Raw genomic sequence first — 16,652 nt, 5'->3', positions numbered from 1 at the left:
TAGTAGGAATGTTCTGGGGTATATGTGATGGGGACAGGGGGAAGGAGTTTTCACTGAACCTGTCCAATAGCAGGTTGGCTATTTCTACTGGTTCAGTATATGTGCTACCAGTCACTACCAGTTCAGCGCACATCTGGTCTTTTCCATTAAGGTTTTGGATATAGCTATGCTAATTTAGATTTCTAGTTAGCTTTAGAGGACTTTACAAGATGTCTTATTTGCTTGTTCAAGCTGAGAAGGGTGTGCTTCCAATTCTGAGATCATTCCTTCTTGCTCTTAGACAGCAGTTTATTCCTCTTATACATAATCTGTTTATGGCAGATGTCCACCAGGCAGGCTTGTTTTATCCTGAGGATCTTGCTTTGGCCCTGTCAGGAACTCCTGAGTCAGTACAGCTGTATAGATGTTTATACAGTGCATTGATGTATGCCCCCAGTATAGGTGTCCTCCCAGTCAGTGAGGACAGGAGCTTTGAAGTTATTAATGCTTTCCTGTAAGAGGTTGTAGTTGGCTGTTATGGCAAGATTTTACACAACCGTACTTTATTACTGCATCCTTTCACCACTCCTTAAATGGCCAAGACTGCAGTTTAATAACTGAGGAGGAAATAATAAAATTAAACTGAGTGTGTGGAGGTTGCTTGGGTCCCAGAAGCCATGGAATTCTAGGTGCTTTGAGATACATTTTAGAGATTCTTCCTGCAGCATTTTGTTACAGTTATGGTCTGGACAAAAATCATGACTAAAGAAGTTAAGTCTTTTTCTTTCAGTGAAGAAATAAGATGTGCTCAAGGCTTAATGATCAAAGCTGACAAAAAAGTAGTTCTCAATAAAATGAGAAGATAAATCCTTGCAAAAATACAAAAGATATATTTATTTATTTATTTTCAGTTTGTTAACTGGGAAAGTCCAATGGGCCGAAATGAGTCCTTTTTCAATGGAGGCCCGGGGGAAAAGCTCCAAGTACAGATATAAGAAGCAAATATCAACAGAGTTAATACATATGTTATTAGATACCGGATATATATATTAGGATAATGCCTATCTCACTGTCAAAAGAAAGAAAAGAGATAGTTGCTTTCTTTGAATCCATCTGATGCCAGATTGGGATGAAAGTTAATTAATAAGTAGCCTCAGTCATATATTTCAAGTTGCTGCTGTCACACATCATACAGCTTGCCTCTTCACCCCCACCCCTAAAAGACAGCTACCATATGTTTATCCACCTGATAAATGAAATGTAATAATAGCATATTTTAACTTGTTGATCACAGATGTATATCTACAATATGCCTACTTACCCCTGCCTCCCAAAGGTATAGTGTTCTGATATGTGGTTGTGAGGAAAGAGAAAAAAGTTATCAGTTATTTATTCCAGGCTGTTGCTCCTGCACAAGCTATAGTTATATTGTACACATACCAGTGAGGTATGATTGTGTGAAAAGTTAAAGAAATAATGACCACAGTGTTGTAGCCCCACAAAAACCACAGTAACCATTTGTGCATAATTCTAAAATTTTAATTGTGAGGAAAAGTTGAGAAGTAATGACTTCACTTTTCTCCAGTCCCAAACAAGTTATAGTGATCTTCTGTGTTTGCCTGTGAGGTTTGAGTGCAAGGATTATTTAAAAAGTAAGAATCTCACTGTTTCCTGCCCCCACCACTCACAAATACAAGGCACAGCAACATTTTGTGCACACCTCTGAGCAGAGCCAGTTGTAGAACATGTGAGTCCAGGACAGAAGCCCTCAATAAGCCTGTGTCAAGCTCCACTTCAGCAACCTGAGTTGTGAATGCTGCCAAGGTCTAGATGTTCTGTGATGCATTTTATGTCTTATTTTTGAAAGATAGTAACTTGTAGTGTATGGCTAGCTGTGATTATGGTCTGAATTTGGGGAATAAGCATGCTTGTTAAACAGCATTCTTAAGCACCATTATATCAGTGGAAAGGTTTTCAGCAAGCAAATATTAAGTACCTTCTACTACTTTTAGGCTCTATTCACACACTAGAGCATTAATAGCAATCAGTGGTCACCACAAAGAAGCAGCGTGAAGCTGTTGAACACTTAAGCACTTAACAGTTGTGTTTAACGCCTTCCCAGCACTCTTCTTTGGTGTCTACTCTGTGTGCGGCAACAATAAATGTATTACAGTACTACTGTAGTTTTTCTTCTAACTTTTATGGCTACTGAATCACATACAATGTAGGTGCAGCATTAGCTTCATTTGTACATTTTTAAGTTTCTATGAAATATCTGTGCAGTCATTACAAGTGTAACTCATATTTACAATGTATACATCTTATGTCACAGATATGCTTCTGTTACAGTAGTAGACAGCTAAAAACAAAACTGTCCTTTCAGACCACTAAGTGCCCCTTTTACCTTCCCCAGCCTTCAGCAGCTTCTGGCACCTCTGCCATACATTCTCCTAATACTACATGCTGAAAGATCATGCAGGGGGAAAATAGGCTTTGATACAGCTATACAAGAGAAGCTGTGACTGGTTATCTCCCAGGTGTTACTTAACTACTGCTTGGTATGCTGCCCAGCTTCACTTATTCTCCGAGTATCCAATTAATCCATTTAAAGGTTGCTGTGGCATGGCCACCTATATCCAAAATCAGTGGATGCAACGCAGAGGACCTAATCCTGGGCACGGTGCCATTAATTCACAGGATGAGCACACTTGCTTACATAACATGCACTACTATGAATAATTTGGAGGACTGGTGGTTCACATGTAACAAGTGTGGAATGTGGAAGAAAATAAAAACTCAAGTGGGCATAGGGAGGGCATATAGACCGTGCACAGAATACAAACTAGCTGACACCTAGGAGAGAAAAGTCATATGAGACTTCTGTGTTACTTTTTCTCCCATTCTCCAAATGTTATCACTTAATGTTACACAAACGTTCCTACTGAAGTAATTGGCGAGTGTGTACTCACCATAATAAATCTTGGAGGTAGAGGTAACTGTAGCAGTAAAGATACCTCCAGCTCTTTCTATTTTAGTTCTACAATTTTAGATAACTTTTATATTTCTAATTTAGTGAATGTATAGCAACATTATTTGTTCACAGTTTTTATATGCTATAATTCTGCCACAAGCACATGTTGCTGTTAAGAAGTTTCTTATCTTGAAGAACTGATGTAGGTGTATGACAATGCTTTTTGCAAACAAACCTTGTGGCACTTCAAGTTGCTACCCATATCAAAAAAAAAAAAGTGTTGTCTTATGCAGGGAAATAAAATAGCCGTAGAAAATTTTCCAGGCTTAACTCTACATTGCTGGTCAATAAACCCACATGCAGTGATTAAATGATGCAGTGAACTCTCAAAGGTTTTTGGTGGTGAGTGGAGAGACGCAACTGAATTTCTGCTTGCACTGGAAGGACCCCCATTCTTTAACAGTAACTGAAAAAAGTTTTTATTTACTGTCTTTTGTTGGTACATGGTAAGTCCTGGCTGAATGACTGCTGGAAAACTGTGACCAGCTTTAATGGTAACACCAGTCACATGCCAATCCATACTGTACAACCTGCTACAGGAATGTAGTCACAGTCATCTCCTGTCTTGGTGAATCTCTTACAAAGTTATGCTTCCGTCAAGTAAGTTTGAAATGTTTGTGATCATTATGCATAGGAAGTATTATCCTTATTTGTTTGACATTTTTTTTTTGTTTTACATTTAAGAGCTGGTTCCAACTTTACTTTCAGCAATATGTTTTTCCTTTTCTTTTTGTGTTAGAGTGCTGGAAGTAGTTCGTGGCATGCCAGATACACAATACTGACCTATCTCCAGACCGTGGTATTCTATAATCTGTTTATTTTTCACAACAATGAAGAGGCAGTTCAAGCCATTAAGTGGCTGGTGTTGAAACTTCTAGAAGATGAGCAGCTTGAGGTAAAATCCGTCATAATAAATGCTGAGTGAGTTGGTTGAAAGCTAATGTTTAGTAATATGAATGAATATTGAATGATTAAATGTTTGGGAAGTGAAGTTCACAGATTTTATGCTGTTTTTCTGTGTTAGTCTTTGTTTTATTCAAAGTGTTTTCATGTGAGTTTTGGAACAAAGTTATTTGAAGCTCTTGTAATGATGTGACTGGAATGAATTCACTAGAACTACTTGAATTCTAGCAGATATAACCTGGTTTCTGAAACGTGGTTTGAACCTTTGAGATGAAATAGCTGTAAAACATGAGTACAGGCAACCCCTATACTCCCATAGTACAATATACTAGCTGCGATGGTAACACCTTAGCAGGCAGTTGGGGGGGATGCAAAACCGTGATTATTGCCAGATTAAATGCCACAAAAAATCATGACCCCAAAACTCCTTACGAGTTTCAGCAGAACAGAGCAATTGATCCCTCTGCTTCAGGAAATACACTTTGTCTTTCAGTCTTTGCCACAGATTGTAATTCAATTTAGATGATGGATATTGACTTAGTTTTCAAAAACTGTGTTTCTCCAGCCTGCTGATGTTTTAGTGGTACAGTTAAGTTGTGATATGTCTGCAGTATGTACTTTCAGTATTTATATATTTGTATTTATTTTGTGTGTGTGTGTGTGTGTGTATATATATATATATATATATATATATGTGTGTGTGTGTGTGTGTGTGTGTGTATGTATATATGTATATATTTAAATATTTGTATTTTGCACCCCTCCAGCTGACCATCAGCTTCTCGATATCCAGTGGGTGGAATTGTACTGGGGACATACTGACACAGTGTCCCACCTCCATGGTGACTTAGTGTCCTCCACCATTTCTCACTAAGTGCAGCTCTCCTTTTAGAATCACTGGCCTCCACCAGGGTCGCATGTGAGAAACTGTCAGGTGCAACCACTTACCCCCCCCCCCCCAAGGATAGGTGTGTCCCTCCTCCTCCCAGCATCTCAGATGGCAGAGTTGCTTCTTAAACTTAGGTCACCTGAGCTGTAGCCAGGGCTTTTTCCCTTTATTCCATGGCAGTGGCTTACTTCGGTTATCTTAAGGAGCAAGCTCCCGTAGTTCAGTCTCGACTATATTATTGAATGCAGAAAATACATAGGTTCCAGTGAATTCTTGTCAGATACAGCTATATCACTGTAGCACTGGATTATGTTGCTGAGTGCTGAAAAATATGTTGTCATTTTTTTTATCTGTCAACATATAGAAAGAATGAAAATGTAACTTCTGTGTGAAAGATTTATTGTATTTAGATGTGGAATCACAACAAAATTATAAATTTATGTTTTCGATAGTTTTGTAATTTTACTTTGCGTAACTTTTTGCACTTTTTTCAAATAATACAGCATTTAAATTTTTATTTTTTTGTTTTGCATTGAATACTATCTAGCTGGAAGTTGTGGCTCTGTTTTTTCAGTTAATGCTTGTTAGAATTTAGTGTTTGTTAGGTTTCCTGCATAGCCAGTGATATGTGGGGGTAGTTTCACTTCATTGATATTCGGTTTCTGCCTTATATAAGTGGTACATTTTGGATTATTTTCTGCTTAAACTCTGAGCTTTGGCTGGCTAAAACCTACCTGCAATCAACTGGACATATACGTGAATTTAAGTAAATCTTTATCTGCACTTTTTTCAAGTAATACAGCATTTAAATTGATTTATTTGTGTTGCATTGAATACTATCTAGCTGGAAGTTGTGGCTCTGTTTTTTCAGTTAGTTCCCCCACCCACCCTCACTGCTTTTGTTTTGCTGTTAATCTTGGGTGGCTTTGAAATTGCCCACCCCTCTTGTAAATTTGCATTTGGATACTAATCCTGGGCCCATCTCATTTGCTCATTCAAAAAAAGAAAAGGTACTTGCGTATTATCGCAACCACATTTTAGCGGCTGCAAAATGTGGATACTGCAAGTGACAGCAGTGCATGTAACACTGATAATTGATGTTCAAAGTTTTTTCAACTGTCGGATTACACTGCTTAAGTCTGAGGAACACAGTAAGCTGTAATCAGAGGCAGCTACTTTTTGTCAGCAGCTACACACTGCATTCCTTTACGATGTAGCAGTGATGCCCTTGCCCGTTCTTGCAAGCAGCTGCCAAAGCTGCCATCATTCTTGCCATGTGTTCCCTGTCACGTTCACTGCCTCAATCAAGCAACGATGAGCACTACTCAGATGGCAGGAACTTAATGCAACATAGCAGAAATCATACACAGCTGGAGAAGAAGCATGCATTTGGAAAGTAAAAACAACACACACTTTTCTTGTGGAAGTCTGTGCTGTGTTTCAGGCCGATGAGGTCTGAAAAGAAATGCACGCCGTTATTTACTGACAGTAAGAGTGTAGGGTGAGTTGGATACCGATGAGTTTGCGAGGGCTACTTTAAAAATACGAGGCAGAAATGGGACACTGCAAAAGTTAACATGTGCCTAGATGCGTGCACGGGACTGGGGAAACAGACGTGAAAAAATTTAAAAAAAATAAACCGTTACATGTGACATGCAGGAAACAACTGTAGCTCATCCTAAGCCCATTCATCTCTTCTGCTGTGCGTGTTCTTAATAATACATCACGTCTGTGAACTGTAACCCACACACGATAAGGACACAATTTCAAAATTGCTGTTATACCCTTTGTAGAAATTGGAGCCTCAAACAGCTACTTATACTTTCCATTTGTTAGCACAATAGCAGCCATGACAATGAAAGCATGTGTCTGTAATACATGCAAATCAGGAAGAGGATTTCTTACAATTTGTCTCTTCCTGAAAGTAATGCAAACTATTTCCTCAACAATAAGGACTTTGTGTAGCACCTTTCAGTGTTTCCTGCACTCCTAACAGTTGAGGTATGTCAATTTTGCGACCTCTAAAATGTAGTTGCGATAATACGCAAGTACAAAAAAAATTGCACTTTATTCATCTGCTTTTACTGTATTTGTGTTTCTTCTTACTTTATTACTTTATTTTGCTTTTGTGCCATCTTAAAAGTACTCAGTTGTATTTATTACTGCTTGGTGTAGCTATCATTCTCAGCCTTTTGGTTTAAGCACTTGGGCTTCAGACCAGTTGTTTTACATTAAGAAGGTTTGTGGTCTGCACTGTTGTGGCAAGACAGGTAGCTTACATCCTTCTAAGTTGGGAACTGCTGATTGAAGGCTCAGTGTCTGTTATTCTAAAAGTGTATTAGTTCTGGTTTAAGTACTTGGGCTTCAGGCCAGTCATTTTACATTAGGAAGGTTTGTGGTCTGCACTCTTGTGGGAGGAGAGGCTGGATTCTGCCCTTCTGAGCTGGGAATTTCTGGTTAGAGGCTTATAGTGCCTGCATATTTGAACTGTTTCTTACTGAAATTAGTGTGCCTTGTTTGCTGTTGCATAAACTAGATTCAGGCCTGCTGAATCTAGCTTTTTTTGTATAACTTGAGCACTAATCCAGGCCTTCTTTTTTTTGGAAAAGGTTCCCCTGCACCCCATTGGCAGGAGTGTGCAGTTAGAACTTGTCTGATTGAAGATTACAGGAACAGGGCTCAGTTTTGACATTTTTTTACTGGTTAATTGAGTAATTTGTTTAAAAGCCTCTTCTGAGTGCCTGTAGTCATCTAAAGCTGTTTTAAGTGTATTTTTTACTGTTTGTAGTAGTTTAAAGCTGTTTTAAGTATATTTTTTACTGTTTTTGCCTTATCTTTTCAAAAAAATTGTTTCCTTGTTTCCCACCTTTCTAAGCTAGTATAGTCCAGTTTTCAGGCTAGTGCTGAATTCAGGGCTGTGTTACAAGTTCCTGAGTTGCCCATACCTTACTTGGATAGAAGGAGGTTTCTCTGTTCACCTGTGAGAGTGGGAGCTTTGAGCAGCCATCAGTCCCTGGAGGAGTGGTTCCAGCCCAGAAGTTAGTAGTTTATAGGCCATTTTTGGCTAATTTCTATCTCTTTCATTTCCCTGCTGTAAAAACCGCGTTTGCATGGTTTTGCATGTCCAGCAGCGCCGGTTAGCTAGGGCTAAATTATTCCCAGCTCCACCAAGTCTCCTCTTCAGTTTTTCCCTTGAAAGTAGTCTAAATCTCAACCTAAGCTCTTAAAAAGCATCCTACAGTCCAGCACTTGCTCAGACCTAATAGCAAGCACTAATATTCCCCAACACTTGATTGCCCAGCAGGGCAAGGCTCATTATTCACCCCTCACCAGCCAAGTGACTAAGCAGCTCAATCTACTATTCAGTCATGACCAAAGGGCAATTTCAGATATACTCTCCAGTCCAGCTGGTGAACCTGGGTATCCTGAGGCAATGTTACAACTGCCTCATGTACACAGACAACCCTCTCCTCCTACCACAAAACATTAACATATGCGAGAGATGCAATTATATAGCTAAATTGGAGGCTAAGCTCTCTCCACCCAAGACTGGAACAGGCAGTCATGAGGAGAAGGTTAACACTTGCCTCACATAGACATACTAAACCAGCACTGGCAAAAAGTACACACAAATACACAAAATCATACTCGGAGGCTCTAAATAAAAACCTGCAAAAGCATCAGAAACCTCCAAAGCAGACAGCCAAAAAATCTGCACCTCCCGTCACAAACCAGACAACACATAAAACACAAAATCAGTGTGCCGCACAATCACAGCCCTTAAGGCGAAATAACATACCTAACACACTAGTAATAGGTGACTCTACAATCAGGCACACTGATGTCCCACTCACTAAGCTGGACAAGGAGAATGTTACTGTCAGCTGCCTGTCGAGACCCAGAATCCGCCACATAACACAAGTACTCAGGTCACTCCAGAACAAGTACAAATATGACTTTGTCATTGTTCATGTTGGTGGCAATGACCTTAGACATACCTCCCTGGACTACATGAAAAGAGACATGGAAGAGCTCTCTGATCATGTAGCCCAGGCGGGTATGACCCTGAGTAGCATTCTGCCCTCACCAAGAATGATACCGCAGTATAAAGAAAAAATGATCAATTTCAACACTTGGCTAAGCTTCTGGTGTCATTCAAAGGGGATCCAGTGTCTGTCAGCCTGGGACAACATGCTCAACAACCCTTGTCGCTTCACAAGAGACGGCTTGCACCTGTCACCCCTAGGCTTTCGAATACTGGCCAAGGCTGTTGCTGCTCCCATAGTGCCTTTTTTTAGGCAAGGCTCAAAAGTCAAACCCACCTCCGTAAACAGCACAAATAAAAAAATGAGGGTTATGCTACTCAACGCCAGGAGTTTAAATCTCAAAATGCATGCGCTCAAAGCACTCCTCAGTATGGAGAAAGTCGACATCTGTGCAGTAACTGAAACCTGGTTCAAGGATCCACAGAGCACCCCAGCACTACCAGGCTACAACTCATACCACACATTTCGGCCACAGATCATGGACCGAAACACAAAAGGAGGGGGTGTATCCATATTCATCAAGGATACCTACACCTCCAGGTTAGTGACACAGCATGATACTTCTGAGATCATCCATGTGCAACTGACATCGGGCAAATCTGCAATGCAAATTGTGGCCTGCTACAGATCACCCTCCATGACCCAGGAACACCACTCCGCCTCTCTGGAGACACTGGAGAACATGAAGGTCCTACCGAACACCCTGATATTGGGTGCATTTAATTACCCTACCATTAACATCGAAAACTACTCAAAAAGTACAAACTCCCAGGTCCAGCGCTTCCTGGAATTTATCAACTCAAATGCCCTGGATCAGCTGGTAAACTCCCCTACCAGAGGTGAAAACATATTGGACCTGGTCATCACCAACATGGGCGACAGGTGTTCGGCACCGGTGGTCAAACTGTCACTGGTTAGATCAGACCATAAACTAATCACTGTGGATGTCCACACCACACCACCACCCCCAACCAAGGAAACCACAGTGAAAATCTTTTCTACAGCAAACTTCACCTTACTTAAGACAGAGGTGGTAGGTTTCACAGCCCCCACGCTAAAGGATAACAGTGTCCAAGATGCAGGAATCTTTACAAATGCACTCTATGAGCATCTACAAGGATGCATGGATCATGCCATCCCTAGCAAAACCAAGACTCACTCCCCTAAGAGAAGGAAACCAGTCTGGTGGACCCCTGCCATAAACAGGCTATACAATAGAAGGAGGAAACTAGTTCAGAAAAAAGCAAATCCCAAGAAGGAAAGACATCCCTGATCAGTATCAGTAAGAAACTAAGGTCCCCCATAAAATCATCCAAGGCTAACTTCAAAAGAAAAATAGTCAAAGATTCGAAAGATAACCACAAAGCCATCTTTAGCTATGTCAAGAATCTAAGTGGCAACTCACAGATATGCTCTGAGCTACTGCAAAATAGCACAAAATATACTGAACCTACTGATATTGCCAACATCCTGGCAGTAGATTCACCCCCCTCTCACCCCCAAAAGGACCCACAACAATACCGGAAAAGTGTAGTGTCCCAGAAATCACATACGCACAGGTGAAAACAGCCCTTTCAAAAGCCAAAAGCACAGTGTCATTGGGGCCAGATGGTGTCCCAGGCTGCATCTTGCACGAACTACAGAACAAACTAACGTCCCACCTAAACACACTGTTCAACCTCAGCCTCTCCACAGGCTACGTGCCCATAGAATGGTGCACAGCAATGGTTATTCCGCTCCACAAAGGAGGGGCCACAACTGACCCTGGTAACTATCGCCCCATAAGCCTGACTAGCCTGGTCTGCAAGGCTATGGAGAGCATCATCATGGAACTCATTAACAAAGACATTGGGAACCTCCAAACACTTGACCCGACCCAGTTCGGCTTTGTTAAGGGCAGATCATGAGTACTAAACCTGGTTGACTTCTTGGAGATTGTCACCAGGGCCATAGATGAGAGGAACGTGGGTCACACAGCCTACCTTGACCTCGCCAAGGCTTTTGGCACCATTCTCCACTTGGGAATTATAGAAAAACTCACCAGCCTAAACATAAACCCCTATGTCACGAGATGAGTTGCCAACTCGCTTACAGACAGAACTCACACGGTAAGAATAGCGGGCTCCAGGTCCAACTCTAAACCAGTCACAAGCTGTGTCCCACAAGGCTCAGTCATGTGACCCCCTACTGTTCGGCATATACTTCTCAGAAGTACAGGCAAACATAGGAGGACTACGGCTAACCAAGTTTGCTGATGACTGCAAACTGGGAGCTGTAATTGACTCTCCAACTGACATGGACATTCTCCAAAAGGGCCTTACTGAGAAGGACACATGGTGTCAAAGTCATGGTCTTAAGCTAAATGCCAAAAAATGCATAGTCATCCCGTTTGGGAAAACAAAACGCCCATGAATTACCACATAGGTGGCAGCCCCCTTAATACAGATGAGGTAATAAGAGATCTGGGGACCCAGGTAGATAGTAATCTCTCCTTTGACAATCATATTGTCAAAGTAGTTAGGAAATCCTTCTATGTAGCCCATCTAATTACTAAAGGGTTCGCATCTAGAAAAAGAGGTTATAGTGCCCCTCTACTCGTCACTCATCAGACCCATCATAGAGTACAGTGCCCCATTTGGGATGTACCTCACAAGACACTTCCAACAGCTGGAAAGACCACAAAAGTACCACACCAAGAGGATTACTGGCCTCAAACATATGTCCTATGCAGCCTGACTGGAAAAGCTCTGGCTGTACTCAGTGGCATATTGCTTACTCAGAGGTGATCTCTGCCTGACTTACAAAGCCATGTCCAACTCAGAATTGATGGACATGTTCCACCTAAAGAAATCCAAGTCACTGCGAGCCACTCACTCTAGTGAGCTAAACCTCACCACAACAATAAATAGAACATGCTGGAGGGATAGATTCCTGTCACAGAGACTCCCCATGCTTTGGAACAAAATTCCTAACTACATTGGGGAGAGCCCCTCATTAACACTCTTCAAGAGAAACCTTGACGAGTGGATGGGTAACGGAAAATACACCCCTGGGATCACTTCATTGGCTCTTCTTGACAGAGGCTCAGTTAATTAATCAATGGGGCGGCGAAAGCTGACACACTCTGGCTGGGCTTATAAATGCCCTCGGGCAGATAGCCTAGTACCTACCTATGAGAACTGAAAGCTGCAAATCACATTTCTTTCCATTAGACAGTACTAATGGGCTTCCCCTTGGTAGAATCTCAACTCCTAGTAACACTTACTGGGTGACCAAGAGTTGAAATTATTCTACATACTTGTCCTTGCAATCATCAGCATACAGGCTTTCTAAAAAGCAAAAAAAAAAAGTAAGGAAAAAAAGTATATGAAGCATTACATGCAAATGCTATTGGGGGCTTATGACAACTCTAAAATATAATCTAAAACTAGGGAAGAAGACCACAGCACTATGAAGGCAAAATGTGCCTGTAAGATTCCAGCTATACAGAACCATGAGGAACATTTGTACAACTGAAGTAAACAGATACAAGCCCTGTTAATGCCTTATGCACTCCATTTTTAATTGGCATGAACTTTCAGTTATAGTAAACACATCCAAACTCCTTAAGACATGCATCAGTCATTGTCAGTTCCAGACTGACTATGAGGGCAGTCTTGTCACAGATCACCTGTATCTTTCAAATCTTCCAACCATAGCTCTCAAGGCACTTTATTCAGAACAGTGCAACCTTGCATACTACTCAACCATCAGAGACAACAAAATAAATAAATAGAAAGGACAAAGGCCTTTCAAATAAGGGGCACATTTTAACTATTAAAATTATTTGCCAAAGTAACAGAATTTGCATTACTGTACATTTCCTGAAGGATACAAAATCTGAAACTCAAATGTCTGCTATAATTTAATGACTGCATTCTTCAGCGATTTGCCAGAAAACCACAGTTTTATGAGGAAAAGATCAAAAATATGAAGGCAGTCAAAGACAGTCTGCAAATATATCCTTAATGCTCTTAGATTGTAGAGTTATCTTGAAATAATATTATATGCAGAATGAACTCTCGTTCTTTCATTTTTTTCTCGTGAATATCCAAACAGTAGATCTGATGTTGTAATTGTCACTCATTCCTGAACTGATGAGTCTCAAATCCGACTTGGCTGCTTCTCCCAGATCACTGGATCCAACTATATAGCTCCTCCTTTTAGCCATAATGCCCCTCCAACCTAACATGCCTCAGATCTTGTTTGTCACCATATGACGTAGATCCTCTAGCTCTCAAGCTATCATGTGCATTTTTAGAAAAAAACTGAGTTTTTCAGAAACTTCTTTCTACTAGACATTCATTTGAGTTTCTTCTTCACCTGCCTCCCTTTTTAGAGTTTTTCATCAGGTCGGTCTTCTTTCTTTCCCTTCTACAGAAACTTTGGCATTTCTTTCTTGTACCATTGCTGGTACTTCGGCTTTCCTTCCCCCCACCATTGTTTCTTTCTACATGTTTTAGAGTAACTTTCTTTGACTACCATTGTCGGTAGTTTTTCTTGTTTAAAAAAATACATACTGGTAAATATTTTCATTTTTGGGCCTTTCCCTTTAGATATAGCACTCCGGGATGGCAAACAAATCAACTGGTTTCAAGAAATGCATTTCCTGCAGGCAAAAAATACTCATTTCAGATGCCCAAAGGGATGCATCTGTTTTTTGGGTGCTGCCCATTTAGATTCAGGATGTTCTGTTTGTGCTGGCTTCAATCTCGTGACACTCACTGAGAGAACAAACTGGATGTTCTTCGTGTTTCACTGTTGCAGTCATCACATTTGGGTTATCTGCCTGCAGTAGCCCTCAGACGGCCTGATTATCAAAGTCTTGGGTCCTGCGTCGATTGCTGTCTCATCTTCCATGATGTCAGGTAGTCAGGGGTATAAAGCATGCAGCCGATGCCATTACACCAGTCTTTCTTGCAGTGCGATGCCCGAAGCAGAAGCAGTTCGCAAGTGCCAGTCGTCCGACTCCTAAAATGTTCGTTTTTGAGTTTCAGAACCGAAGTCTACAACTAAGCTAAGTACGTAGTTGGGGATCTTGCTCTAAACCAGTGTCAGTAAAAGTTAATTGTATTTCTTGTGGAAAGCAAATACCTCATAAAGATTTTCATTTGTACTGCATTCCTTGCTTAGGCCCTGACCACGACGTACCTCGCTGTCGGTTTTGTGCCTTATTTAAACAACAGACTATTAGTCGTCGGTTTATTTATGCTTCTAAATATTTTGGTACTCGGTTCAGTTATCCAGATATGGCTTCAGTAAGTCACCCGACTACCGAAATTCTGAAAAAATGCAAAGATAATGATAGAGACAGACCACATAGGTCCAAAGCTGCTGACGACACTTCTCCTAAGCTAGTCGCCAGTTCACCAGTACTCAGTGAGGTGCTTTCGCAGTCCCTGATATCCACTACTTCAGATTCACAGGCCTCTACTGAGACCCATTCAGAGTCCGGTATGCCACGAGATGCTTCAACTGTGGAACCTGCAGATGTCTGTACCTTGGATGGGTCCGGAGCCGCTGTGCAGGCACCGGCTACTGAGAATGTATTCAAGCCTACTGACTTGCATATTAAACCAACACCATCTTCTTCTTCAAGGCCTAAAACTCGATCCATGCCTAGAAAACCGACACCCAGACCTGCATGGTCAGGCCTCTATGCCTAAAAAACAAATGATAAGAATGGATGAAGACCTTATTACTGTAATCAGGGGAAACCACCCTAAGAGACCTAAGACTAAGTTTCTTTATGATGCTTCTGATGAGGATTCTGAAATTTCTGTTTCCTCTAATGACCAGGATTTACCCTTATCTACCTATGAGGATTCTGATGCAGAGGACTCTATTCCCTCTGCTACCCCTCCAGAGGATTTCTCCTTTGGTGAAACCTTGCATACTCTTAGGGAGCATTTTTGCTGGGAAAGCCAGGATTACTCTGACTCTAAAAAGAGGCTTAGGGATTTCTTACTCCTGCCCCAACACAGGCCTTTAGCTATTCCCCCTGTACTGGACATTGTTGTTGATGATGCCTTCTCAGAATCTAGCTTGGCCCCTGACTCTTTACCTCCTGCTCCCAGAAAACCTGATAAATATTACAGGGTTCCTAACTCTCACAAGTTCCTCTTTAAAAGTCCTACTGCGGATCCTGAGACCATTTCACAGGGACCCAAGGGCATTAAGGCTACTACTGCCAAAAATCCTACCCCCTCTGATAGAGATTCCAGGGCGCTGGATAGATGGAGTAATAAGGTATACACTTCTTGCAGCCTTGGCCATTAGGGTCTTAACCTGCCAGTTTCATATATTAAAGTATCAGGAGCATATTTATTGGATTGCTTAAAGAGAAAATGATGTTGATTCCTGACTGTGCTGAAAATAAAGATTTACAGGATTTAATGCATTCTGCTGAACAAGTTGGGAAACATACTTTGCAATGTGGTTTTGATTCACTAGAGGCTTCTTGCAGGGCTGCTGTGACTGGGTCTGTACTTAGAAGGCATGCTTGGCTTAAGGAGCAATCTTTGCCAGATCATGTTAAAGCTAAATTACTGAATGCTCCTTTAAACCAAGACCGCCCGTTTGGCAACAAAGCAGAAGAAGTACTTAAAAAGATGGAAGAAAAAGCTAAATCTATGCAAACTGTTAAAGCTTTCCAGCAAGTACAGCCTCCCAGATTTAGTAGGCATTGGCCCTCTAAAAATTGGTCCTTTCGTGCCTCTTCCAGGCCTTCTCAGTCCAAACCCAGAGCCAGCAGAACACCCAGGCTTCAGTCCCAAGGTACTCACAGGACTAAGCAGTAGGGGGCTCCCACTTGCAAAGCAGGGAGTGGTAAGACTCCCCCCTATGGTAAACTGTCTCAATGACTTAACTTTAAATCTTCCAAGCCCTGCACAGCTGACCTTTCCTTTAGGGGGAAAGATTGCCCTGCAGGCAAAAAATTGGGAACTCATTACCCAGGACAAATGGGTTTAAAATATAGTTTTCCAAGGATACAGATTCCACTTCACTCCTTACCCCCAAATCAGTTGGCAGAGGCTCAAAAGCAAATTATCTCTCTCTTAAGCATCAGGGCTATTCAACCTGTTCCAGAAGAGGAAAGGGGACAAGGTTTCTACTCAAGACTTTTCCTGGTGCCCAGAAAAGACAACTCCTGGCGTCCTATCCTGGAGTTCTCTATCCTAAACATTTTTGGTGATCCCAAAATTCAAGATGCTAACTCTTCACCACCTGCTTCCTATGCTAGGCAAGGATGCCTGGTTGGCAACACTGGATTTAAAGGAAGCCTACCTGCACATCCCAATAAGGGAATCTTGCAGAAGATACCTACACTTCAAAGCAGGCTACATGCACTATCAGTTCTCTGCACTGCCCTTTGGCTTATCTACTGCGCCCAGGGTATTCACAAAGTGCCTAGCTCCAGTCATTGCATTTTGCAGGCAAAGAAATGTCCAACTATATCCATACCTGAACGACTGTCTAATTCAGGCAGAAAGCCAGGACATACTATTGAATCATCTGGCGTTTGTACAGAAATTGCTAACTTCTCTGGGGTACACCGTAAACGAAAATAAATCACATCTTGTACCCTGCAAACAAATTGTATTCCTGGGAGCAAGCTTGAATACAACTTCCCAGATGGCCAACCTCATGCCAGAGAAACAAGTTCATTTGACAGCCTACTTCAAACTACTGGCCACAAAGACCCAGCTATCTGGAAGGAAAATATTGCAAGCCCTGGGGTTCGTGGCCTCCTGCATTCTACAAA

At 41.5% G+C, this 16,652-nt stretch overlaps 1 protein-coding gene across 1 annotated transcript in view; it reads left to right on the top strand.

Annotated features, from left to right (window-relative positions):
- The window catches only part of PSME4 (proteasome activator subunit 4), a 2,990,260-nt gene that overhangs the window by 2,759,699 nt on the left and 213,909 nt on the right, over positions 1 to 16,652 (top strand). The window contains exon 43 of the mRNA XM_044055122.1: positions 3,750 to 3,905. Coding sequence (XP_043911057.1) covers positions 3,750 to 3,905 — 156 coding nt within the window. The remainder of the gene's footprint in view (positions 1 to 3,749; positions 3,906 to 16,652) is intronic.

This window comes from Protopterus annectens, chromosome 1.part2 (genome assembly GCF_019279795.1).
Source record: "Protopterus annectens isolate FY-2018-M chromosome 1.part2, PAN1.0, whole genome shotgun sequence".
NCBI lineage: Eukaryota > Metazoa > Chordata > Ceratodontiformes > Protopteridae > Protopterus > Protopterus annectens.
Note: the sequence above shows the minus strand (reverse complement) of the source record. Positions and strands in the feature narration are given on the sequence as shown.